The sequence below is a fragment of the Salmo trutta genome, chromosome 34, assembly GCF_901001165.1.
Source record: "Salmo trutta chromosome 34, fSalTru1.1, whole genome shotgun sequence".
In the NCBI taxonomy this organism is placed as follows: domain Eukaryota; kingdom Metazoa; phylum Chordata; class Actinopteri; order Salmoniformes; family Salmonidae; genus Salmo; species Salmo trutta.
The window spans coordinates 36,706,395-36,734,204 of record NC_042990.1 but is presented as its reverse complement, the minus strand read 5'-3'; the positions used below and the strand labels follow the sequence as shown (position 1 = coordinate 36,734,204).

The following is a 27,810-nucleotide window of genomic DNA, read 5'->3' as shown; positions in this document are numbered from 1 at the left end:
GACTAACATAAGATGCACAACCATGTTTCCATATCGCACCATGTGTATTCTACTATTCTAACTCAACAATAAGACACCGACTGAGCTCCTGAAATCTGCAGGCCTATAAAAAAGGGGGGACTGACCAAATGGTGGGAGGCCGTAGGCCTGTCCTGCCTGGGGGAAGGCGGTGTAGACTGTGGCCTGGGTCTGTCCTGCCTGGGGGCAGGCGGTGTAGACTGTGGCCTGGGTCTGTTCTGCCTGGGGGCAGGCGGTGTAGACTGTGGCCTGGGTCTGTCCTGCCTGGGGGCAGGCGGTATAGACTGTGGCCTGGGTCTGTCCTGCCTGGGGGCAGGCGGTGTAGACTGTGGCCTGGGTTTGTCCTGCCTGGGGGCAGGCGGTGTAGACTGTGGCCTGGGTCTGTCCTGCCTGGGGGAAGGCGGTGTAGACTGTGGCCTGGGCCTGTCCTGCCTGGGGGAAGGTGGTGTAGACTGTGGCCTGGGTCTGTCCTGCCTGGGGGAAGGCGGTATAGACTGTGGCCTGGGTCAGAGGAGGAAAGGCACCCTGGCTGGTGGTATAGGATGTGACTGCTGGTCTGTGGGATAGACAGGGAGAGATACTTACAGTATGTCTGTGTAAGGTTGCAAAATTCTGGAAACTTTCCCCAAATGTTTAATTTTTTTAAATAGAAATTCCGGTTGAATGTTTCACAGATCTATTGCTTATTCCTTTTGGGAAAGTTATCAGAATTTTGCAATAAAGTTCTACCCAATAGCATGCAACTGAGAACTAGGCCCGCATTTATCAAGAGTAGGAGCAAAGAAGGAGCGCTGATTTAAGATCAGTTTTGCCTTTTTGATCACATGGAATCAGATTATTACGGACAGGTTGGATCTGATTCTAGATCAGCACACCTCACTCTGAAAAACTTGATACATGTGCTGCCCTACCAAGCAAAAAGGCAGTAACTGCTAATTTGGTCAAAAATGAGTTAATGTCATTATTTTTGATACATTAAATACATGCTTAATCATGTGGACAAGTATCCTGCCTCGTATTGTGTTCGGAAGAAAATTGGGGTCATGTTAGTAGTAACTGCATAAAGTTATTGTGAAACCAAGGTAAATAAAAGCCATTTTTCTCAGTTCCACGCTATGAGCAGTTACTGCCTTTTTGCTTGGTAGGACAATATGGGTCCTGAACAGCTATTCTCAAAAAGGTCTCTGACTTTCCACAGATACAGCCCTATGTTAGCAATTATACAGTAGAACTAGAAATCATCATAATACTGATTACATCTGGCTGCAACATGCATTTCCCTGCGGGAACAATAAAGTTTTAATTGAACAGGCATGCAAGTCCCAACATACATGTAACCCAGTGTTTCCCAATCCTGGTCCTGGGGACCCAAAGGGGTGCACATTTAGGTTTTTGTCTTAGCACCATCACACTTGATTCAACAAAACAACTCATCATCACGCCTTAGATTTTCAGGTGTGTTAGTGATATTACAAACTTGTGCACCTCTTTGGCTCCGCAGGACCAGGAAACACTGAATAACCAATCACAGCAGAGGATATTCACCTGCTTCCTTGGTAGATGTGTGAGTTATATTCAGAGGCTGTTGTTGTGGTGAGCGCTCTGCTGGCCACCGCTGGGAAAAAAAGAACAACGGTAGCTAAGCTTAATTTAATGTTTTTTTTTTTACAAAACATGCTCTCATTATGACAAATGAAAAGGGAGTATAGACCCAAGGAGTGTGTTGCTCGTACCGGTGTGTGTGTTGCTCGTACCGGTGTGTGTGTGTGTGTTGCTCGTACCGGTGTGTGTGAGTTATGGACTCGTCACAAGCCCAAGGCCTCACTCCTTCTCTGACTGAACCAACAGTCAACCATCTGTACCAATGAACCACCACTGATGTTGTCTATTCAACCGACAGTATAATTCCATCTGTTCTCCATACCCACACCCCCCAATAGATAGACATCTTCTCTTAGAAGCCACTCACCTCCATCAAGCTGGGCATTAGACAACGTAGAGTATGAATTGTCCTGATCTCCTGAGCCCAAGAGTGTAGGAGGGATCTGGTCATCACGTAGTCCCCTAAAAACACACATCGACATCCATGTACCAAATATCACAGCCTATTTCCTTCCCACAGCACGGTCAGCACCAGAGTATGTGAGCGTCCTTCCCACAGCACGGTCAGCACCAGAGTATGTGAGCGTCCTTCCCACAGCACGGTCAGCACCAGAGTATGTGAGCGTCCTTTTCAACTGCTCCGCAAATTTTTTTTTTTTTAAACTGCGCTGCACTCACAGGAAAAAAATTAAAAAAATTAAAAAAAAACTGCGCTCCAAATTCACTCCATTAATTATATGTAAGCCACTATTTAACCAACATGCATCTATTTTTTTGTGACTACCTGGACCTACCATTTGGTTTTGAAGTATTGAAACCAAACCATATGATTTGAATGAAAAGTATTTGAATAAACATGAAAAAGGTGAATGTAAGAAGCTCACCATTTTAAATAGGCTACATGTCATATTAAAACAGCATAGAAACACTCTAAATAGGTCAGGAGACAGACAGGGAGACTAAGGAGGAACTACAATTTATTATTTAGGCTGTAATTTCAAGGCTATAGCCTTCAAAGAAATACATTGTGAAGCATTTGTGAGTGCAACACAATAGGCTGGTAGGGACATAAAGCACTCAGTACGTAAAACATTTAATTTTAGTAAATCATTATAGTCTATGAATTGAGCATATGTTTGGACACACCTACTATTTTCAGGGTTTTTATTTTTACTTTGTTCTACATTGTAGAATAATAGTGAAGACATCAAAACAATGAAATAACAGATGGAATCATGTAGTAACCAAAAAAAGCAACAAATAAACAAATAAAAATATATTTCTCTCAACCAGCTTCAAGAGGTAGTTACCTGGAACGCTAATATCAATTAACAGATATGCCTTGTTCATTTGTCGAATTTCTTTCCTTCTTAATGCATTTGAGCCAATCAGTTGTGTTGTGAAAAGTTAGGGCTGGTATACAGAAGTTAGCCTTATTTGGTAAAAGACCAAGTCCATATTATGGCAAGAACAGCTCAAATAAGCAAAGAGAAACGACAGTCCATCATTACTTTAAGACATGAAGGTCAGTCAATGCAGAAAAAGTCAAGAACTTTGAAAGTTTCTTCAAGTGCAGTCGCAAAAACCATCAAGTGCTATGATGAAACTGTCTCTCATGAGGACCGCCACAGGAAAGGAAGACCCAGAGTTACCTCTGCTGCAGAGGATAAGTTCATTAGAGTTACCAGCCTCAGAAATTGCAGCCCAAATAAATGCTTCAGAGTTCAAGTAACAGACGCATCTCAGCATGAACTGTTCAGAGGAGACTGCTTTAATCAGGCCTTCATGGTTGAATTGCTGCAAAGAAACCCCCAAAAATCTGTCCTTTGATCTGATGAGTCCAAATTAGAGATTTTTGGTTCCAACCGCCGTATCTTTGTAAATCGCAGAGTAGGTGAACGGATGATCTCCGCATGTGTGGTTCCCACCGTGAAGCATGGAGGAGGAGGTGTGATGGTGCTTTGCTGGTGACACTGTCAGTGATTTATTTACAATTCAAGGCACACTTAACCAGCATGGCTACCACAGCATTCTGCAGCGATATGCCATCCCATCTGGTTTGCGCTTAGTGAGACTATCATTTGTTTTTCAACAGGACAATGACCCAACACACCTCCAGGCTGTGTAAGGGCTATTTGACCAAGAAGGAGAGTGACGGAGTGCTGCATCAGATGACCTGGCCTCCACAATCACCCGACCTCAACCCAACAGATGGTTTGGGATGAGTTGGAGTGAAGCAGAGTGAAGGAAAAGTACATTTTGATTTGTTTAACACTTTTTTTAGTTACTACATGATTCCATGTGTGTTATTTCATAGTTTTGATGTCTTCAACTATTATTCTACAATGTAGAAAATAGTAACAATAAAGAAAAACTCATGAATGAGTAGGTGTCCAAACTTTTGACTGGTACTGTAGGCTGAATTAAATACAAATTACATGGGGAAAAAAAACATCTTATTTGGCTCAGTCTACAGTGCTTTTGTATTCATTTCTAGAAACACGAGTTTGTCCAGTCTGTGGCTTCAGGCTCATGCAATGGTGCCTGGAGTCAGGACAGCAGCGGAGAATGTCCTCCGCGTTTGCAGTCCCTGGGGATGCTCAACACCCTTTTGGCCACTCTTGCCAGGCTGGGCAGAAATGCAGAGGTTTTCACGCAAAATAACCCTATTATAACAGAAGGCACTTTAAAAGTTGGAATATGCCAGGCCTATTAGGCCAAAATTAATTATGGCCTATTGTATATAGATAGTAAAAGAAATTATGAGATCTGATTTTTTTGTTTATAAATACTTTGCTACAATGACACACTTAATTATCTACAAACCTCATTCCTTTATTTTAGCATGTGCACGTAGTAAGTACACCGTCATGCTTTGGGGATATGCGTCTTTTCAGATTCCACAATGATTCTTTAGTTGTGGACACTACATCACCACACTCCCTCTCTTGGTTCTCATCTTCGTAAGTCACCCTGATTTAGCAGCTGTGTGTTTTATCAGTTTCTTTATGGAAATATTTAGTGAACTCCATGACAGTAGCTAAAGCAAGGGGCTATAGCAGCACACAAGAAGACTACAAATGCATGCTGGGCCGGGCATGCCCTGAGCTCGTGAAGTGAGCGCTACTGGAGCGAAATTGGAGCAGGCGAGAAGGCTGACGCTCCAGCCTTTGGATATGTCGCTCCGCACTCCAGTCAAATTGGTTTCGCTCCGCTCCAGCGCCGCTCACATACTCTGGTCAGCATTACCTGTGGTAATGAGAGTCAAGTCAAAATGGACGATCAAACTATTCAACAATCCGCACTTATCGGTCTAGCCCTCAACGTGAGAATCTTTGAAAGACCACTAACAGCAACAATACAAAAAAACAATCACTCAAGAATCTTCTAGTGTCTGAGTGACTCTAGTGAGTGAGTGACTCTAGTGAGTGAGTGACTCTAGTGTGTGAGTGACTGTAGTGTGTGAGTGACTGTAGTGAGTGAGTGACAAAGCTGACTGACCCTGTCAAACATCTGCTCCTTTGGTCACATGAGAACATGCATCTTATTCATTCTGAGTGACTTTCCATTTTTAAAAACATTGAAGGTTAGAAAATAAACAATTAAAACTGACCTTGGCTCTTGGTCCAGTCCAACATCCAGCTCATGTCTGCCCTTCTTGGTCTGTAAAAGTAAAACACACAGGCTACATCAATGACGTCAGCTCTTCTTTTAGTCTCCAAACAATTACAAGTGTCGTTCCACCAATTAGGTACCTCTTGAGCAGTTCATTTAGTGAATTTTTATTTCACCTAATTTTAATATTCTGTCAAAGAGCACATTCAATTTAATAAAAAAATGTTTTCCCATCTCAAGAGGTTAAATACATTTTTTGTTGTTGAAATACTATAGTAACTGCCTTTTAAGTGCTAAATAAACACAGAAGACCGTAACAGGGTTGACGAGTTCATCTTAAATCATCTATTAATCCCCTTGTGACAGGGGTAATGGAAGCTTGTTGTGTGCATCAGGGAGGGGCAATTGAATGCAAGCTTTACAACAAAAAATGTCAATGTTAAAAACATTTCTAGCCGGTCTATGGGTAACTGGGTTGACATGTTATGCTCGACCAGCTCAATTTTCCACCACAAAACACCAGAAAATGGCAAATAAAAAGAAAGAATAAAACCAGCTCATTATCTCTATGATCTGACTATTAGTTGTATTGTGTTTCTGTTCAAAGACTATATTAGATGTTTCATGTTTCTTTAGAGTTTTTTTCAAAGAGACATTTTCACCATATTTATTTTTTTACATTACAATGAATCAATCACTAACCACATTAAATAAATAATATTTTTCAGAAATGACTGGTCAAAGCAAAAAATAACTAGGGCTTTACAATGATGGTGAAAACATGGAGAAATGTTGGGATTAGGTGGGTCAATCTTCCTAGACATGCAGAATTTTTCATTAAAAAAAAATCAGATTTATTACATATATGTCATATTAAAAGGACATTTAATTTAATTAGGCTTTTAAGATTTAATATTTGTGCATAATTTCTACTTAAAAATATCAAATGGACGCAAAAGGCACTCATTTCGTGGAATGACCCACAAACGAGGACAGTCAGTTGGTGTCAACTAGTGGAGGCTCCTCAGAGGAGGAAGGGGAGGCCCATCCTCCTCAGTGAATTTCATAAAAAAAAAAAAATCAAACATTAAAAGAAGTTATCCTTTTCAGATAAAACTATACAAAATGTATTCACGTCACCAAATAATTATTTTAAAAAAAAAATCACCCCCTTCCATAGAAATTATGACAACTTCCAGAGGACATTCTCCAACCTATCAGAGCTCTTGCAGCATGAAGTGACATGTTGTCCACCCAAATAAAAGGATCAGAAAATGAATCTAGTACTGAAAGCATAAGCTACAGCTGTGAGTAGTTGACTCAAAGAGAAAGACAATAGTATTTATTTATTTACAAATGAAGGAGAAGCAAGAGAGAGCAAGCTAGCTATATTTTTGTTGTATTTGTTTCTATTTGCTAGCAAATGAAGCTAGATGGTTTAGCCTACTCAAACAGAGAGGGATGCTATGTTAGTTAGCTGGCTCCTCTAAGTCAAGGTAAGCTTTTGGTTTTTATTAATTTATTGCCACCTGGGGCCGCTGGTGTAACTGCTAAACTGCTTGCTGACGGTACACTGTACGATTGTAGCGGGTTTAATAACGCGTTAGTTCTAGTAGCTATGTTGACTATGACGTTAGTTGATATGGTGAGAACGATGTAGGTTGTGTGTAGCGGTTAGTGGTTATGATATAAAGGTATCCCTTGGAAAGTTTTTTTTCCACCTGGTCACATTCAGCTGATGTGTTGTGCACTGAAGTCCACAAGTGAAGGGAAAAGGTGAGAGGAGGAGAGTGTGTAGCTGCGAGAAGGAATTATACAATGAGCAAAATGAAAATGCTGTTTGCATGTGGCTGCTATGAAAGTTGTATCACAGGCTGTATCACCACCGGCCGTGATTGGGAGTCCCATAGGGCGGCGCACAATTGGCCCAGCGTCGTCCGGGTTTGGCCGGTGTAGGCAGTCATTGTAAATAAGAATTTGTTCTTAACTGACTTGCCTAGTTAAATAAAGGTTAAATTAAAAAGATAAAAATAAAGTGAACTGTGTTTGCGTGTGATCAGGGGTGTAGTCATTCTGCCAATTCTGTTGAAAAATGATTCTTAAACTGAAGCAAATGAAACGGGGATAGAAACTCTTGTTTGCAACTGTTAGACTAATGATTACACCCTAGATCGGCTAGATGCAGGCAAGAGTGTGCAAGGCGGTACTGAATGTGTCACTGTCTGTCACCTTGATTACTCTATAATTTCTGTCGATCTGTGTGCACCTACGTTGCAAACTCTCATTCATAGGCTAGGTTGTAGAAACCTCATGATGGGTACAGGGATAATCAAAGTATCATGTAGTAGTCTAAACCTATTGATGTTAAATTGAACTGGGTGAATGGAATATGAATGACAGTCATCCAATATGCTGTAATAGATAATGTCATGCTCATCAAAAAAAAATAAAAAATTGCGTCCTCCCTCATCTTAAAACGTCACCAACCGCCAATGGTGTAAACATTAGTGTATGTAAAGGTGTGAGGTGATAGTAAGGTAACTGTCAGGGTGAAGTGTGAACTCACCGGCAATTCAGGCAGGTCCTGCGAGTCATCCATGTCCGCTGAGCCACTTCCTCCTGACACGTCTCTACTCTCTACTTCTTGGGGAGGCTGTCTGGACACTGCTTCACACAAAGACAGACAGACAAAAAAAAACACAGTATGTACAGAGTGAGTGGACAGGACCAGTGCTTTAAGTAGCCTCCCTTTTGGACCAGCCGTGATGCCTTCCCCCATCCTCCCGTGACACATCTCCGGTTCAACCCCCGCCCTTCCTTACTATCGTAGGATTTGATCAACAGAGGCGCGATATCGCCCCACCGGGGGGGGGGGACAGTTTGTCTAATCACCCACACAGGAGGGCAGGCGAGACAGGTGAGACACGTGCAGCACTGATGTTGCACCGTGACCCCACCACTCCAATGTGTTTACAGTTAAGTGGATTAAAGGGAGCGTGCCTCCTTACATGTGACCTAGCCTACATTTAGGGAAATGTATTCTCTGTGGATAATATCAGAGGCATTAGGTGTTCAGGTGCAAGCTGTCGTATCATTAGGTGGTCCGCTGGATAAGATCTAACCTCATTTTCAGCCACCAACCGTACGTTTACAGTGCAATCGGGAAAGTATTCAGACCCCTTGACTTTTTTTCTCTCCACATTTTAAGCTACAGCCTTATTCTAATATGTATTAAATAATTGTTTTCCTTCAATCTACATACAATACCCCATTATGACATAGCGAAAACAGGTTAAAGATGTTAGCAAATGTAATAAAAATCAGAAATACCTTATTTACATAAGTATTCAGAACCTATGAGACTCGAAATTGAGCTCAGGCGCATCCTGTTTCCATTGATCATCCTTGATATGTTTCTACAACTTGATTGGAGTCCACCTGTGGTAAATTCAATTGATTGGACATGATTTGGAAAGGCACACACACACACACACACACACACCTGTCTATATAAGGTCTCACGGTTGATAATACGTATCAGAGCAAAAAAAACAAGCCATAAGGTCAAAGGAATTGTCCATAGAGCTCAGAGACAGGATTGTGTCGAGGCACAGATCTGGGGAAGGGTACCAAAACATTTCCGCAGCGTTGAAGGTCCCCAAGAACACAGTGGCCTCCATCATTCTTAAATGGGAAGAGTTTGGAACCATCAAGACTCTTTCATTTAAAATATATATATATATTTTTCACCTTTATTTAACCAAGTAGGCCAGTTGAGAATAAGTTCTCATTTACATCTGCGACCTGGCCAAGATAAAGAAAATCAGTGCGACAAAAACAAGAGTTACACATGGGATAAACAAACGTACAGTCAATAGCACAATAGAAAAATATATGTACAGTGTGTGCAAATGTAGTAAGATTAGGGAGGATGGTCAGTTTTACAAGGGTATGTTTGGCAGCACAAGTGAAGGATGCTTTGTTGCAAAATAGGAAGCCAATTCTAGATTTAACTTTGGATTGGAGATGTTTGATGTGAGTCTGGAAGGAGAGTTTACAGTCTAACCAGACACCTAGGTATTTGTAGTTGTCCACATATTCTAAGTCAGAACCGTCCAGAGTAGTGATGTTGGACGGACGGGCAGGTGCAGGCAGCGATCGGTTGAAGAGCATGCATTTAGTTTTACTTGTATTTAAGAGCAGTTGGAGGCCACGGAAGGAGAGTTGCATGGCATTGAAGCTCGTCTGGAGGGTTGTTAACACAGTGCCCAAAGAAGGGCCAGAAGTATACAGAATGGTGTCGTCTGCGTAGAGGTGGATCAGAGACTCACCAGCAGCAAGAGCGACATCCTTGATGTATACAGAGAAAATAGTTGGCCTGAGAATTGAACCCTGTAGCACCCCCATAGAGACTGCCAGAGGCCCGGACAACAGGCCCTCCGATTTGACACATTGAACTCTATCAGAGAAGTAGTTGGTGAACCAGGCGAGGCAATCATTTGAGAAACCAAGGCTACTGAGTCTGCCGATAAGAATGTGGTGATTGACAGAGTCGAAAGCCTTGGCCAGGTCAATGAATACGGCTGCACAGTATTGTTTCTTATCGATGGCGGTTACGATATCGTTTAGGACCTTGAGCGTGGCTGAGGTGCACCCATGACCAGCTCTGAAACCAGATTGCATAGCGGAGAAGGTGCGGTGGGATTCGAAATGGTCGGTAATCTGTTTGTTGACTTGGCTTTCGAAGACCTTCGAAAGGCAGGGTAGGATAGATATAGGTCTGTAGCAGTTTGGGTCTAGAGTGTCACCCCCTTTGAAGAGGGGGGATGACTGCAGCTGCTTTCCAATGGTTTTGGAATCTCAGACGATACGAAAGAGGTTGAACAGGCTAGTAATAGGGGTTGCAACAATTTCGGCAGATAATTTTAGAAAGAAAGGGTCCAGATTGTCTAGCCCAGCTGATTTGTAGGGGTCCAGATATTGCAGCTCTTTCAGAATATCAGCTGACTGGATTTGGGAGAAGGAGAAATGGGGAAGGCTTGGGCCAGTAGTTGTGGGGGTACAGTGCTGTTGACCGCGGTAGGGGTAGCCAGGTGGAAAGCATGGCCCGCCGTATAAAAATACTTATTGTAATTGTCAATTATAGTGGATTTATCGGAGGTGACAGAGTTTCCTATCCTCAGTGCAGTGGGCAGCTGGGAGGAGGTGTTCTTATTCTCCATGGACTTTACAGTGTCCCAGAACTTTTTTGAGTTTGTGTTGCAGGAAGCAAATTTCTGCTTGAAAAAGCTAGCCTTGGCTTTTCTAACTGCCTGTGTATATTGGTTTCTAACTTCCCTGAAAAGTTGCAAATCACGGGGGCTGTTCGATGCTAATGCAGAATGCCACAGGATGTTTTTGTGTTGGTTAAGGGCAGTCAGGTCTGGAGAGAACCAAGGGCTATATCTGTTCCTGGTTCTAAATTTCTTGAATGGGGCATGCTTATTTAAGATGGTGAGGAAGGCATTTAAAAAAAAAAAAAAAATCAGGCATCCTCTACTGACGGGATGAGGTCTATATCCTTCCAGGATACCCGGGTCAGGTCGACTAGAAAGGCTTGCTCGCTGAAATGTTTCAGGGAGCGTTTGACAGTGATGAGTGGAGATCGTTTGACCTATTACGGATGCAGGCAATGAGGCAGTGATCGCTGATATCTTGGTTGAAAACAGCAGAGGTGTATTTAGAGGGCAAGTTGGTTAGGATGACATCTATGAGGGTGCCCGTGTTTACGGCTTTGGGGTGGTACCTGGTAGGTTCATTGATAATTTGTATGAGATTGAGGGCATCAAGCTTAGATTGTAGGATGGCTGGGGTGTTAAGCATGTCCCAGTTTAGGTCACCTAGCAACACGAGCTCTGAAGATAGATGGGGGGCAATCAGTTCACATATGGTGTCCAGAGCACAGCTGGGGGCAGAGGGTGTTCTACTGCAGGCAGCTACGGTGAGAGACTTGTTTTTAGAGAGATGGATTTTTAAAAGTAGAATTTCAAATAGTTTGGGTACAGACCTGGATAGTAGGACAGAACTCTGCAGGCTATCTCTGCAGTAGATTGCAACACCGCCCCCTTTGGCCGTTCTATCTTGTCTGAAAATGTAGTTAGGGATGAAGAATTCAGAGATTTTGGTGGACTTCCTAAGCCAGGATTCAGACACGGCTAGAACATCTGGGTTGGCAGAGTGTGCTAAAGCAGTGAATAAAACAAACTTAGGGAGGAGGCTTCTAATGTTAATATGCATGAAACCAAAGCTACTCTCAAAAGAGAGTGCCTGGGGAATAAGAGTGGAGCTAGGCACTGCAGGGCCTGGATTCACCTCTACATCACCAGAGGAACAGAGGAGGAGCAGGATAACGGTACGGCTAAAGGCTATAAGAATTGGCCGTCTGTGACGTCCGGAATAGAGAGTAAAAGGAGCAGGTTTCTGGGGGCGATAAAATAGCTTCAAGGTATAATGTACAGACAAAGGTATGGTAGGATGTGAATACAGTGGAGGTAAACCTAGGCATTGAGTGATGATGAGAGAGAGATATTGTCTCTAGAAACATCATTGAAACCAGGTGATGTCATAGCATGTGTGGGTGGTGGAACTGAGAGGTTGGATAAGGTATAATGAGCAGGGCTAGAGGCTCTACAGTGAAATAAGCCAATAAACACTAACCAGAACAGCAATGGACAAGGCATATTGACATTAAGGAGAGGCATGCTTAGCCGAGTGATCATAAGGGTCCAGTGAGATTCAGACAGCTAGCCGGGCCATAGGTAGCAAGCTGGCAATGACCCCAAGCATACTTCCAAAGTTGTGGCAAAGGGGCTTAAGGACAACAAAGTCAAGGTATTGGAGTGGCCATCACAAAGCCCTGACCTCAATCCCATAGAAAATTTGTGGGCAGAACTGAAAGAGCGTGTACGAACAAGGAGGCCTACAAACCTGACTCAGTTACACCAGCTCTGTCAGGAGGAATGGGCCAAAATTCACCCACCTTATTGTGGGAAGCTTATGGAAGGCTACCCGAAACATTTGACCCAAGTTAAACAATTTAAAGGCAAAGCTACCAAATACTAATTGAGTGTATGTAAACTTCTAACCCACTGGGAATGTGATGAAAGGAATAAAAGCTGAAATAAACCATTATCTCTACTATTATTCTGACATTTCACATTCTTACCTTAAAGTGGTGATCCTAACTGACCTAAGACGGAGTTTTTACTCGGATTAAAATGTCAGAAATTGTGAAAAACTTAGTTAAAATGTATTTGGCTAAGGTGTATGTAAACTTCTGACATGTATAAAAAGGATACACCCTATTAGATACTATGCCATCTGCAAACATTTTAAAAACATTCCAAATAACAACAAAAGTGTTGTGATGTAACATCCATAATACCTCCAACATGCCAATATTTAGAAGCCACCCCCTCAAATGGGTACTATAGACAGATTAAAAGATTAATTCTCTGAAAAAGGTCCATTCTCTGAGACATTCAAAGTTGTGATTTGTGCCTGCACATATAATGTCCCTAAAGCTGGAATCTCCCAGTAGTACTAGCAGGCAAGACCAAAAAGCAAAGCTTAAGAAACAAATGAGGGCACTTATAAACACAATTAAAAGTATAAAAACATTCCCGTCATCTGCAGTGCAGTGTAACACTGATAGATTTTTTTTTTTATATAGGAATTTAAAATAAGATGGTTTAAAGGTTTGCAAATAGACCTGACCTGGGTTATTTTCTAATGAATTTCGGCCTATTGTGAATCTGGCCTCTAGCCTAATACGCCGTTAAGATCTGGCTCGTGAGACTATTGTGAATCCAATACCATCTCTGTCTTGAAAACCATACGTAACCTCGACCTAATCCCGGCACCTGCTGTTATGTAGGTAACCTGGAACTTGCTGTGCTCAGTGATTGCCTGATATTACCCTATGGTGTAGCCAGTTCTCAGAACCTTCACTAGAGAAATTCCATAGTAACGTAAAAATATAAATAAATAAATAAACAAATAAATAAATAAATAAATAAATAAGCCTGTGTCGTTTTGTGGACAACAGGGGGAGAAGGTACCATTTAATTGTTTTACTATTTTCTACATTGTAAAATAATATTGAAGACAACAAAACTATGAAATAACACATATGGAATCATGCACTAACCAAAGAAGTGTTAAACAAATCAAAAATATATTTTATATATTTGAGATTCTTCAAATAGCCACCCTTTGCCTTGATGAGAGCTTTGCACACTATCGGCATTCTCTCAACCAGCTTCACCTGGAATACTTTTCCAACAGTCTTGAAGGAGTTCCCACACATGCTGAGCACTTGTTCACTCTGCGGTCCAACTCATCCCAAACCATCTCAATTTGGTTGAAATCAGGGGATTGTGGAGACCAGGTCATCTGACGCAGCACTCCATCACTCTCCTTCTTGGTAAATAGCCCTTACACAGCCTGGAGGTGTGTTGGGTCATTGTCCTGTTGAAAAACAAATGATAGTCCCACTAAGCGCAAACCAGATGGGATGGCGTATCACTGCAGAATGCTGTGGTAGCCATGCTGGTTAAGTGTGCCTTGAATTCTAAACAAATCACAGACAATGTCACCAGCAAAGCACCCCCACACCATAACACCTCCTCCTCCATGCTTCACGGTGGCAAATACACATACGGCGATCATCCGTTCACCCACACAGCGTCGCAGACACGCCGGTTGGAACCAAAAATCTCAAATTTGGACTCCAGACCAAAGGACAAATTTCCATTGCTCGTTTCTTGGCGTAAGCAAGTCTCTTCTTATCGATGTCCTTCAGTAGAGGTTTCTTTGCAGGAATTAGACCATGAAGGCCTGATTAAAGCAGTCTCCTCTGAACAGTTCATGCTGAGATGCGTCTGTTACTTGAACTCTGAAGCATTTATTTGGGCTGCAATTTCTGAGGCTGGTAACTCTAATGAACTTATCCTCTGCAGCAGAGGAAACTCTGGGTCTTCCATTCTAGTGGCGGTCCTCATGAGAGCCAGTTTCTTCATAATGCTTGATGGTTTTTGCAACTGTACTTGGAGAAACTTTTAACATTCTTAATTTTTCATATTGACTAACCTTCATATCTTAAAAATGGACTGTCGTTTCTCTTTGCTTATTTGAGCTGTTCTTGCCCTCATATGGGCTTGGTCTTTTACCAAATAGGGCTGTGTCTGCATACCAGCCCTACCTTGTCACAACACAACTGATTGGCTCAAACGCATTAAGGAGGAAAGAAATTCCACAAATCAACTTAACAAGGCACACCTTTTAATTGAAATGCATTCCAGGTGACTACCTCATGAAGCTGGTTGAGAGAATGCCAAGCGCGTGCAAAGCTGTCATCAAGGCAGAGGGTGGCTACTTTGAAGAATCTCAAATATAAAATATTTTTATTTAACCCTTTGGGTTACTACATGATTCCATATGTGTTATTTCATAGTTTTGATGTCTTCACTATTCTACAATGTAAAAAAACATTAAAAATAAAGAAACCCTGGAATGCGTAGGTGTGTCCAAACTTTTGACTGGTACTATATATATATATATATATATATATATATATATATATATATATATAAAAATAAGGATAGGCCAATGAGTGATACTTTGTTTCATTAAGGTTGGCTTCTTAGCATTCATAGCAATGGTTATCAACTGTACTGCAGAGATGGAACATAAGTCACAGAAATAGATGTGGGGGTACGAGATTTGACTTTAGAATAGCTACAGGGTGTATTAACTGGTAGTGTCCCGTCCTCTCAGGTAGGATTCGACGGGGTTAAAGTAGTGGAATAAATGTGTGGGTACTAACCCTAAACTCATTGGCCTATCCTTCTATTCACGGGGATCCTCTCAGAATCCTTCACTCTTGATCCACCCTATGCCTCAGCATCCTGTACATATTCTGCACTACTCTGACCCTGGCCACCTCAACCTGCCTCTCACACCGGACACCGATTCCCAGCTAAATGGGCCAACCCTACAGTGGACAACTTTTTTTCCACCGAAACTACACATTGCTCTGTCCCATGTCCTCCTGCACGCTAGGAATCTCTCTCCTACACACTGCTGCGACATGCCCATAAAAGTGACACATAACACAGCAAATCCTTGCCTTGCCTAGTTAATAAAAATAAAAAAAATACGCAAATCCACGTTCCATTCTATAACAATTAGCCTGGGGACTTTGACATAGATCATTAAGTACGCATGCCCAAAACAGAAGTGTGTGTGCTAAGTTAGCTAACGTTACACACATTAGCAACAACACTGAATTTAACATCAGGTTCCACATAGCTAAAAATGTATTTTCATGAAATAAAGGTGCTAGCGATATCACGTTTACTAGAACATGCTAAATGTTGCAGTGTGACGTTTAAACGTCAGCTTCTGAAAGTGAAATCCAGGGAGCAAATAAAAGACAAATTACTATTTAGCTACGTTAGGTGACTTCTCGTTTAGCTAAATGAAAACAAGGAGGCATTGAAACGGTTATAAATATGGTTGGAGATATTCAAATCTGCATTTAATTGCAATAACCCAGGTAAGTTTCCGGGGCCATAACTAGGAGTTGGTTAGAAAGTGTTAGCTAGTTCGCGTATTTGTTTTTAGCTACGTTAGCTGGCTAGCTAGCCAACGGAGTGTTGGAACATCAATTCCAAAGTTTCGAAAATTCACCAACATGGATGTAGGCTATATAGCTAGGTATAGGATTAGAGTTAGTCAAATATACCTTACCATTGGGGTAATGTGTTTTATTTTTGTTAGTTGAATGGCTTCGTATTGATTCCACACCGCTTTGTCTGTTGTTAGGGACCACTATTTGGCAGGAAGTTTTGAGGCTTTATGGTACGCCGTACGCATGCGTGTGGTTAACCCTGAGAATTCAGTCTAGACCAGGGCCCGGGTTCCCACAATGAACCTGCCTGGCCTTATTAATTAAGATGCTTTTGGGAGAATCGGGCTTATACATTTCTCTGGTCTAGACTACATTCTAAAATGTAACAGCAATTTGGGGATCGTGTAAAGGAAAGTTTGGGAACCCCTGAAGTAGAGGCTCTGTTGTGATTTTGATTTATGATCTATTTGATGCGGTTGCCCTGGTTTTACCACTAAACTTGTTTCTACATTAAAACATGTTTATGAAATTATTCAATTATATAATAATTGAATGTAGCCTATTTTTCCAAAAGAGCAGCACCAATAATCAAAATGTACCAAAACATTTTTTTTTATTGTTCCTAAGAATGGTACTTAGTCAGGTAAAATGGACTACTATTTTAGCCTACTACTTACCAAGGCTCATCATTTCACACACTTTCTAAATATATATATTCTTGTAACTCCTTGATTCAATATCAAACTGGCCTCCAGAAAAACACTCGGTTGATACATTCCATTTGAATTTGGTCAATACATTTTATTTACCATTTTGAAAAGAGATTACAATTCATTATTTAAATTATCCATTCTATGAATTTGTCCCCTGGTCTTTAAACATACAGTACATTATGTGTCATGACATATACATGGAGAAAGCCTGTGATGTTTATTACACTATTCATGACCATCAGTGAATGAATGGCTGTAGCACTATCTAAGAAGAGTAATTTCAGTCTAAGCTCTCGTTATTGCAGCAGCACAACTTTTCAGGTTGTTGTCTAGACCAGGGTTTCCCAAACTCAGTCCTGCCCCCACACCTCACCCCACCGGGTGCACATTTTGTTTTTTTGTCCTAGCACTACACAGCAAATAATCAAAGCTTGATGAGTTGGTTATTTTAACTCAGCTGTGTAGTTCTAGCGCAAAAAAACCAAAATGTGCACGGGGGAGGGGGGGGGGGGGGCTCAGGACTGAGTTTGGGAAACACTGATCTAGACCATGGGGATAACAGGGAAGAAATAGATATCACACACACGGACCAGGACTTCCCATCCTAACACGACTGAGACAGACAGACTTTACAAAATGGAAGCCATTCAGTTCCTTTCTATCGATCTAGCTGGGGTTCTGTACACGACGCAAACGGTTATACATAACAGTCTAATGGATTCTCTAGTGTTTTGCCAGCAAAACAGCAATCACTTTCACTCACAAGAATAACAATGATTGATATGTGCTATTATAGCAGAAGACCTAATATTGGATTACCCCATCTTCTGTATTTATGACAAAAATATATTACGTCTACAAACAGCTTGTCAACACAGTCTTAGGTGGGTAAATGTGTAAAAGTGCAGGCATTAGAAGAACAAAGGTTAGGAAATAATACATTTTTCCCCACTTAGGAAATACATTTCTGTTTAGATGTATAAATAGTTGTACATATTTAGAGCTTGGTAATATATTTATATTTGCTTTCTGTTTTAAGGAGTCAAGTGAAAAAATGTGTTTTTAAAAGACTACTTTGTAATTACTCGGACTGAAATATAGTCGTAAGATGAACAGTACCTGGAAATGGAAAGCCAAATGGACTTTTTGGTCAGATACAGTTAATATAACATGAAATTATATTGCAGATTTCTTGTGAAATACTATATTTTGTGTCTGCTTTCTATACATTGTAATTTCTTGACTCCAACATGGTCTGCATGTGGAGAAAAAGTGGTGATCAGTAGAATTAAGTTCAGATGGTACGATGCTACCTTATTTCATCCAAAACAAACTTATTTCATGTCCATCATTTCTGGTGTTTTCCTACTTGTTTAGCTAATATATTTTGATGGTGGACAGATGTTACTATTATGATTTTGAGGGTGAACAGATTAATAGTATGATTTTGAGGGTGAACAGATCAATAGAATGATTTTGAGGTTGAACAGATTAATAATATGATTTTGAGGGTGAACAGATTAATAGTATGATTTGAGGGTGAACAGATTAATAGAATGATTTTGAGGATGAACAGATATTAGTAGAAGGATTTTGAGGATGAACAGATATGCAGCTGAACATGAGACAGAGTGGATGCTTAAACAATGCAATCACCCTTAATGCCTCAAGTGCAATCCAGCATTCACATAACAATCGACAACAAATGCATTGTGACATGTTAAGTCTTCAATATATATATATACAGAATGATCAGGAAGGCAGGGCCCTCTACAGTCTGTGTTGGATGCAGCCTAGCCGTGTCGGTGCAGTACAGCTCTCGGGTTTTCGCTGCCGTGAAAACTTCAGCCACTTCACTCTTCTTTCCGACAGTGGTCGTGGTCCACAGCGATTAGAGAGAGAAACGTCCGTTCTCCCTGTAGTACAAAACAACGTTCCACCTTGGCACACTTTGCATCAGGGAAGTAGGGTCATTGGTATTGAAGATTGGAGTCCCATGCGATGTACACCTCTCATGCAACAATCCCAGGAGATCTGGAGTTCTAGATCCCCCCCCCCCCCCCCCCCCCAGGCATGTTCAGGAGCCTTATTAACAGACATGAACATCTCCCACACCACCTCATACAGAACATGGTGCCTGTCTCTGCCATTGTGTCTCTATTTGTTCCCATCCCCCTCTCATCATCAATAGAGGTGATGAGGATAGAGGAGTCCCTCACATGAAGCCGTCAGTGGGTCCATAGGAGAAGCCTGGGAAGGCTCCAGCTGCCTCCTTGATGCTACTGGTCACCAGCAGGCCGTCCGTGTTGCACAGCGACGAGGTCACAGGGAGGTGGGTGAACTCTGGGTCAAAGTGCCTGAGGTCCGTGGGCCCGCTCTGTGAAAGCCAACCAACCAGAGAAGTGTATTAGAGACACAAATCATCAAATTCACATTTCACACATTATAAGGTAAGTGTCAATGTCTCCTTTCTCCTGAAGGGTGTGCACTTGTTCACTACTTCCCACAAACTATAAGCATTGGATTGGGGAAGTTGTGGGCTAAAGGGAGTTTCCCCATCTACAGTATACAGTCTTCTGATAAATGGACGTACCACAGAGGGAATGTAGGGTGGCGTGATCTTCCTGGCCATCAGGTCATCCCAGTTGATGGGTGAGAAGAAGGCGTGGCACTTCAGCTCCATCTACAGGTAAATAGAAACACTACATCAACTCACTGGTACAGTACAGTAGTACTAGTACAGAACAACCTTACTGACACCTTGTTAGTATTGTTTTATGTCTTGTATAGTACATTGATTCTATATTAGGATGCTGAGGGGAAGCAGGCTCATAGTAATGGACGGAACGGAGCAAATGGAATGTCATCAAACACCTGGAAACCATGGAAACCATGTGTTTGATGTATTTGATACCATTCCACCTATTTCGCTCCAGCCATTATAGCCATTACCACGAGCCGGTCCTCCCCAATTAAGGTGGCACCAACCTCCTGTGATATATATATATATATATATATATACTTACAAAATCATCTTTTACTCCCAGCCTCTTGGTGCGGTCCTTTTGCAGGAGTCCCTCCAACAGTTCCCTGCCTGAGTTGGACACGTTGGGCTTCAGTATCAGAGGCTTGTTCAGGATATTGTTGTACATCTCAGCTGTGTTACGACTGTAGAAGGGTGGCTATGGAGGGAGACCAAGAGCAAACATGTGTACATGCTACTTAGTCACTCCTAACACACCAGGCACCCTGATTGTCAGTGTACTTGTGATTTATAATTACATTCTCTATATTGAACTGTCATAGTGACAAAGGATGTATCCCAAATTGCACCCTATTCCCTTTATAGTGCCCTACTTTTGACCAGGGTCCACATGGCTCTAGTCAAAAGAAGTGCACTACATAGGGAATAGGGTGCCATTTGGGATGTACACATATTGAATAACACGTTTAGATGAAAGATGACGAAAAAAATCTGTAAAAAAACATATGGATGACTCACCAGTCCGTAGAGCATCTCGTACAGCACCGATCCCAGGCACCACCAGTCCACTGTGCGGTCGTACGCCTGCTTCTGCAGCACCTCGGGGGCCAGGTACTCTGGCGTTCCACAGAAGGTCGTGGTGGTTCCAGTGGGCGCCAGGCCCTCTTTGCAGAGGCCAAAGTCTGTCAGGACGATGTGTCCTGTAGAGGCTAGCAGGATATTCTCAGGCTTCAGATCTCTGTGACGGGGAAGAGAAGGGAAGAGAAGGGTTATGAAACAGGCACCCAGATAAATACAATATTTACAATTTTTCTTGTCACATTAATTTCCTAGTATCCCTTAGCATTCAGTCGTTTTATCACCCGCTAGGTGACAGATTTTCATGTGAATATTTTAAAATCTGCATAAAGACAACATGCGCATTCTTCCACCAGCGGTGTTCCCACTAAACAGACTTGATGCAGATAAAAATTTGTGCGTGATGACATAGTGCACACATAATGTACTTTTTCACTTAAGTTTTCATGTACGGAATAGAAATCTAAAGTTCAATGTTTCGTTAAATAGCAAATGTGTCTACTCTTGGCACGTATGCTCTAGCCAACAGCTGGCAGAGATACAGTTCGGGTAGACGTTTCCACATCCATTTCTCACATAATTCATTTTACAGATACAAAAAGATCCCACCATGTCGAAATGATCTTTCGGCATTTATTAAATTGTACCAAAACTTCTTGTTTCCATCACAGCTGCTGTCCTGATAAAAATGTTTTTATTTATTTCATTTTTTATACAGAAGGACTTTACTCACATAAAACTGTGGATGGGAAACTTGGTTAGTTATGTAATGGTAAAAAAAAAAGGTGGGTAAACGATGATCGCCGTTCGTGGTGATTAAAGTAACGCTTTCTATACCTTCGATGCATTTTTGCACGAAAGGTGAGTAAACGCTCAAGCAAAATAAAAAAAGGTGGGTAAACGGTGTTTACGTGCGTTTACCTTCCACTACGTCACTGGTCCTTACTCACTAGACCTAGACCATGGTTTCCCAAACTCGGTCCTGGGAACCCTCTTGGGTGCACGTTTTAGGGCAAAAACCAGACTACACACTATGAGTGGTATTTTCCCTGTCATGTGCTATTACATATGGCCACCACCAGGGGGTGGTGTAGGATAGGATCTTAGTTTGTACCTGTAAACAATATGCAGGGAGTGGAGGTATCCCAGAGCACTGGCAATCTCTGCAGCATAGAACCTGGCTCTGGGTTCTAGGAACACCCTCTCTCTCTGTAGATGGTAGAACAACTCTCCTCCATTCACGTAGTCGAGGACAAAGTAGAGTTTGTCCGTAGTCTGGAAGGAAAAGTGCAACCCCACCAGGAAAGGATGTTTGATATTCTTCATCAGGACACTTCGCTCTGCCATGATATGCTTTTGCTGGATGAGGGAGGAAGAGAAAGAGAGCATACCATTCACGATGCCGGTAGTCCAAAAGAAACCTCAGGGCAACTGAGCAAGCAGCTGAGTGGTTGTATGTATTTGTGGCTATTGCAGTTTTCTTGGAGTATTGATTGTGTGTTTTAATAGCGAAGACAAGTAAAGACTCACCTCTTTCTTCTTCAAGATGATTTTCTTCTGCAGAACCTTGACGGCGTAATACTCGTTGCTGTCCCGGTGACGAGCCAGCAGGACTTTCCCAAAGCTCCCTTTGCCAATGATTTTCAGGTAGTCAAAATCACTTGGTTTGATCGCCAACTCCTCAGCTAGAGAGCTTCTGGGGAACGTCAGGCACATCTGAAAAAAGGAACGGAGAGGAGAGAAAGGTAAGAACAACCATCTTGGCTCTGGATTCAATTATCTATTCACACCCATGTGAATCTTACAGTATATGTCCTAAATGGCACCCTATTCCCTATATAGTGCACTACTTTTGACCTGAACCCTATGAGCTGTGGTCAAAAGCAGTGCACTATGGGGGGAATATGGTGCCATTTGGGTTGAACTCTTTCTGTCTGCCCCAAGGGCCAAGCCAAGTGTTGTGCTCACCGGATTCAGAAGTTCATCATCATCCAGCTCTTCATTCTGGTTCTCATCGATCTTCAGGAAGTCAACTTCAGAGCTGAGGAAGGAACAGAGAGAATGTTAACTTTAGGACGTTAAAATGGAATCCTCCGCCACTGATGATTCTCTGACGTTATTTTGACTGATACATTCATTTGCCACTTTGTGATTTTAGGGATGACGTGGTATTATCTAGAGTGTATAAATTATAATAGTAATACTTGGCTTGGCATTGAAAGCCAGTATTTCAATTACTATGATTGATACCCACTTTGGAAGCTGGACATTGCGATGCCTATGCCTGTTGGTATTTCAGGTGAACAAGGCTGAGTTGTACAGTGATTACAATTAGCAAATAGATAGAGAAGGTTCCATCTGTCATTCATCTGACCAATGAGGACAAGCAGGCTAAGCCTTTCAATAAGGGTCTCTACTAACTCCTCATAGACAATAAGGGTCTCTACTAACTCCTCATAGACAATAAGGGTCTCTACTAACTCCTCATAGACAATAGGGGTATCTACTAACTCCTCATACACAATAAGGGTCTCTACTAACTCCTCATAGACAATAAGGGTATCTACTAACTCCTGATAGAGACAATAGGGGTATCTTTTCTAACTGAGAGATAATGAAGTTGTTGTTGACCCACTAAATACAACATGCACATTTGAGTAATTTAGCAGATGCTCCTATCCAGAGCGATTACAGAAGCAATTAGGGTGAAGTGCCTTGCTCAAAGGTACATCAGCAGATTGTTTACCAAGTCGGCTCTGGGATTCGAACCAGTGACCGTTCGGTTACTGGCCCAATGCTCTTTACAGCTAGGCTACCTGCAGCACCATCTGAACTGTAGTTTTAAGCAGGCCTATCAACTTCCATTGCAACGTGACAATAATATGACGAAAAAACATCAGTGCAAGTATAAATATGTATCAAATTGTCCTGGATATCTTTTTGACAAGTTTGCAAACATTAAGCCTCTCTGTGTGTCAGTTCCTCTGCTTCCCATGGATCAGACTTGTCTATAGCATGAACAGCCCAGATTCAGACTGCTGTAAGCATCTAGCATCTGGAGAGGGTAACCCATTCAAATAGACGGTAACAGACTAACACTTCATGTTATATTATCTATTCACAAAGCTGTCTGCTGCCTGAGGGGATTTCACAGGCACTCTGACACAGCCCTAATGCTTTGTCTAAATGCAAATATGCCACGCACGCGAATGTAACTTTCACATAGGCGAGAACACATTTTTCTAATACAAAATATAGACTTACTGCACGCAGTTTAGGAAAATTGCACCCGGCTGTATTTTGAGAAACACAGGAAATGTGGAATAGAATGGTCCAATGGAATTCCGAGCGCAAGGTGAGAGAATTTGTTGTAGCCGAGGAAACGGGTGAAAACAGCCGGGTGCAACTTTGCTAAACTGCACACAGTAAGTGTATCTTTTTTTGCTTATATAAAAGTTCATTTACAAAGGTTTCCAAAACCGTATCGCAACTGAGGCTTATTTGTGTTACCACAGAGCGTCGGGATTAAACAGAACGTCGGGATTAAACAGAACGTCGGGATTAAACAGAACGTCGGGATTAAACAGAACGTCGGGATTAAACAGAACGTCGGGATTAAACAGAACGTCGGGATTAAACAGAACGTCGGGATTAAACAGAACGTCGGGATTGTAGTTCATGAGGGAGCCAGTTGTTAGCAGTAGCATCAGCTGAGAATCCTAAGAGGGGTCGGCTGTAAACTGGGTATACCCCACTTGGGTTCTTGAGAGCTACTGAAGAGGGTAGACAAGGTGCTTGGGAATTTTCCACTGAGCCAGACCCCCACCCGGCCGCTTGCCAGGCTGTTGAGAACAAACCATATTATGTGGTGAGTGCTTAATTGTATTAGCCAGCATCCCCGTCTAGGGGACACTGGGGATTTACAGAAAAGGTGCTTAGGCAGCGGAGAGGCCATGGCAGGAACACACTTGACATGAAATAACTATTCTTACGCTGGCTTTGCCTGCTTGGCCCCAGATTACTGCTTTGATTTAGAATGCTCGGCCAGAACACTCATGATAGTTATGTCACGTGAGGCTTATTGGATTGGAAATGTACAGTACACTGACTAACCTGTGGGTAAACCTATACAATAATAAATAAACACAGAGAGGCCTAATGTAATGCAGTGGGAAGTGGATGAACTGACGCACAGAGAGGCCTAATGTAATGCAGTGGGAAGTGGATGAACTGACGCACAGAGAGGCCTAATGTAATGCAGTGGGAAGTGGATGAACTGACGCACAGAGAGGCCTAATGTAATGCAGTGGGAAGTGGATGAACTGACGCACAGAGAGGCCTAATGTAATGCAGTGGGAAGTGGATGAACTGACGCACAGAGAGGCCTAATGTAATGCAGTGGGAAGTGGATGAACTGACGCACAGAGAGGCCTAATGTAATGCAGTGCAGATATTGTCTATTTGATAAATATTTCTACTTTCCCAAAAAGTTTTTTGTCATATTATTGTCATGTTGCGATGGAAGTTGGCCTATGTAATATCCAAACATCTCATTTTTGGACACACAAGTGTGCCACATAATACTTACTGATGACAGATATGTGGGTTTGACACCAGCTTCGAGATTAAGTCATTCAGACCCATTTTCCTCTCCTTGATAAAAGCTGCAATACAAAAAGAGGCATTTACGTCAGCTGGGTGCCCAGAGAATACAACGTCACTGATCAGATTGAACATTGCATTTCAATATACACTACATGACCAAAAGTATGTGGACACCTGCTTGTCGAACATCTCATTCCAAAATCATGAGCATTAATATGGAGTTGGTCCCCCCCCTTTGCTGCTATAACAGCCTCCACTCTTCTGGGAAGGCTTTCCACTAGATGTTGGAACATTGCTGCGGGGATTTGCTTCCATTCAGCCACAAGAGCATTAGTGAGGTTGGGCACTGATGTTGGCCGATTAGGCCTGGCTCACTGTCGGTGTTCCAATTCATCCCAAAGGTGGGGTTGAGGTCAGGGCTTTGTGCAGGCCAGTCAAGTTCCTCCACACCGATCTCAACAAACCATTTCTGTATGGACCTCGCTTTGTGCACGGAGGCATTGTCATGCTGAAACAGGAAAGGGCCTTCCCCAAACTGTTGCCACTAAGTTGGAAGCACAGAATCGTCTACAATGTCATTGCATGATGTAGCGTTAAGATTTCCCTTCACTGGAACTAAGGGGCCCGAACCATGAAAAACAGCCCCAGACCATTATCCCTCCTCCAAACTTTACAGTTGGCACTATGCATTGGGGCGGGTAGCGTTCTCCTGGCATCCGCCAAACCCAGATTCGTCTGTCAGACTGCCAGATGGTGAAGCGTGATTCATCACTCAAGAGAACGCATTTCCACTGCTCCAGAGTCCAATGTCGGCAAGCTTTACACCATTCTAGCTGACGCTTGGCATTGCACATGGTGATCTTAGGCTTGGGTGTAGCTGCTCGGCCATGGAAACCCATTTCATGAAGTTCCTGACGAACAGTTATTGTGCTGACGCTGCTTCCAGAGGCAGTTTGGAACTCGGTAGTGAGAGATGCAACCGAGGACAGACAGTTTTTACACGCTACACGCTTCAGCAATCTGCGGTCCCGTTCTGTGAGCTTGTGTGGCCTACCACTTCGCGGCTGAGCCGTTGTTGCTCCTAAATGTTTCCACTTCACAATAACAGCACTTACAGCTGACCGGGCAGCTCTTGCAGTGCAGAAATTTGATGAACTGACTTGTTGGAATGGTGGCATCCTATGACAGTGCCACGTTGAAAGTCACTAAGTCTACTGACAATGTTTGTCTATGGAGATTGCATGGCTGTGTGCTCTACACCTGTCAACAACGGTGAAATAGCCAAATCCACTCATTTGAAAGGGTGTCCACATACTTTTGTATATCTAGTGTACCTATAGGCCATACCATTGCAAACTGGGACAATGATAACTGGGAAACCATAGCCTACAGTTCGTCACACAGGTCAACTAAAACTGTGCAAAATTACCATGTATTTTTTCGGAGCTGCAAAATGATGCTAGAAAAGATTCCGTTATAACGCATTATCTGCATAATCTTATCGTTACGCAACACAATATTACTGTGTATAGCCTAACCCTTTAGGCGACCCGCCGCGTCGCATAGTGAAATATATCGCTCAAATCCTATATCACATAGGCCTAAATAGTGCGACAAGTGAACCATATATAGGGACAGCTCATTATCAATTGAGATATGTGCGCAATCCAATGTTTAATTTGGTGCATGCACTCCCATTGCCAGTTAAGCAAGTTTTAGATCGAAGGCATTGTCTCGTGTATGCGGTAAGCTACAATAACAACCCTCGAAAGAATATACACCAATAGACTATTCATCAAAAACTCACGATCCAAAGCATACCGATGCATTGTTCCATTCAACAGCACAATGCAAGCCTAGAACCTAAATCAAAACATTGAACTCAGAATAACAGTAAAAAAAAAAATCCTACCAGTGAGAACTGACACAATTCCCCTCATCTTGCAATAAGACAGGTCGCATGGAGCCTCGGTAACAGCCATAGTGAACAAAAAATATAAATCCACTTGGGGGAAAAAAACCCAGTTGAAATAGAGAGCTCCGTTATGAAGAAGACACGCTGGTTGCCCTAGAACCAATTTCTCCACTTCATGCGTACAGAGAGAGCCCTGCCCGCGAAAACGACCCGTTTTAAACACCTACCCAGTGCGCTGAGCAAGCCAGTTATTATGTACCGAACACGTGGTTTGAGGAGGAGAGGCACACTGACATCACTTGGTTACCAGGCGACTGTCAGCGCCAGTGATGTAACCGGACCCCGCAGCTCCATGTCTTGCCTGCAGGAGGCGAGGGATGACGAGCGGTGTGTTGCGCTCCAGAGGTGGTGAGCAGTGACTGTACCGTGGAGCGCCGGATTGAACCCCCGACTGCTAAATCCTATCTTTTTCTTCTTTTTTATTAATTAATTAATGGGAAGATACTGCTGGCCATAATCTCCCCAGAATCTATAGGATTACTGCCACACCGGATCGGTTTATAATGACAATGGATATAATCACAAGTAGGCTGCATAGACCCACTAGTGCTGAGCAATTAACCAAAATTTCGGGGTTTTTTTCGTGTTTTTTTTTTTTAACTCATTGACCGACGTCGGTTCAATAATTTGAATAATTGAATTCCATTTCGTTAGTTTTTTCTTCGGTCAGCTGGATGTGCAGTTTCTGTAGATATAAATCAGATGAAGCCTGAACTGTGCGTTGGGCGGTTGCTGGCCCATTATAAATCCTCGAAATGGTAAAAATCTGGTAAAAACCTGTCGTTCTGCCCCTGAATAAAGCAGTTCACCCACTGTTCCTAGACCGTCATTGTAAATAATATTTTTTTTCTTAATTGACTTGCCTGGTTAAATAAATGTAAAAAATGTTGTAGGTTCCAACAGGCCAATATTCTACATAGTTTAGCGCTGAAAAACATGGTAATTAACTACAATGACCATAATCCATTGCGTTCCCGCTTAAACCTGTCCGGTCTAAGAACGTGCGATAGAAAGCGGTTGCTTCGCGATCCTGAAAATACATTATCTA

At 42.3% G+C, this 27,810-nt stretch overlaps 2 protein-coding genes across 6 annotated transcripts in view; both read right to left on the bottom strand.

Moving 5' to 3' along the window:
- Nucleotides 1-16,129, bottom strand: part of LOC115174102 (eyes absent homolog 3) — a 29,884-nt gene extending 13,755 nt beyond the window's left edge. For 3 of the 5 annotated variants that reach the window (XM_029732776.1, XM_029732779.1, XM_029732781.1), the window contains exons 1-6: nt 16,027-16,129; nt 7,802-7,899; nt 5,234-5,283; nt 1,988-2,082; nt 1,564-1,633; nt 126-574 (exon numbers count right to left, since the gene is read on the bottom strand). In XM_029732776.1, coding sequence (XP_029588636.1) covers nt 126-574; nt 1,564-1,633; nt 1,988-2,082; nt 5,234-5,283; nt 7,802-7,834 — 697 coding nt within the window. In that variant the 5' untranslated portion in view covers nt 7,835-7,899; nt 16,027-16,129. Of the gene's footprint in view, nt 1-125; nt 575-1,563; nt 1,634-1,987; nt 2,083-5,233; nt 5,284-7,801; nt 7,903-8,565; nt 8,586-16,026 lie in introns of those variants that run through there. The other 2 variants (XM_029732777.1, XM_029732778.1) reach the window with 2 other exon arrangements.
- Nucleotides 16,130-18,678: 2,549 nt separating this feature from the next.
- On the bottom strand, nt 18,679-26,947 carry LOC115174101 (serine/threonine-protein kinase Sgk1). Its single transcript, XM_029732775.1, has 9 exons — nt 26,700-26,947; nt 24,771-24,846; nt 22,151-22,223; nt 21,713-21,898; nt 21,297-21,541; nt 20,123-20,342; nt 19,647-19,802; nt 19,214-19,303; nt 18,679-18,997 (listed from the first exon to the last, which is right to left on the bottom strand). Exons 1-9 carry the CDS (start codon nt 26,767-26,769, stop codon nt 18,836-18,838), a joined length of 1,278 nt encoding a protein of 425 aa, XP_029588635.1. The 5' UTR covers nt 26,770-26,947; the 3' UTR covers nt 18,679-18,835.
- Between the last annotated feature and the right edge of the window lie 863 nt (nt 26,948-27,810).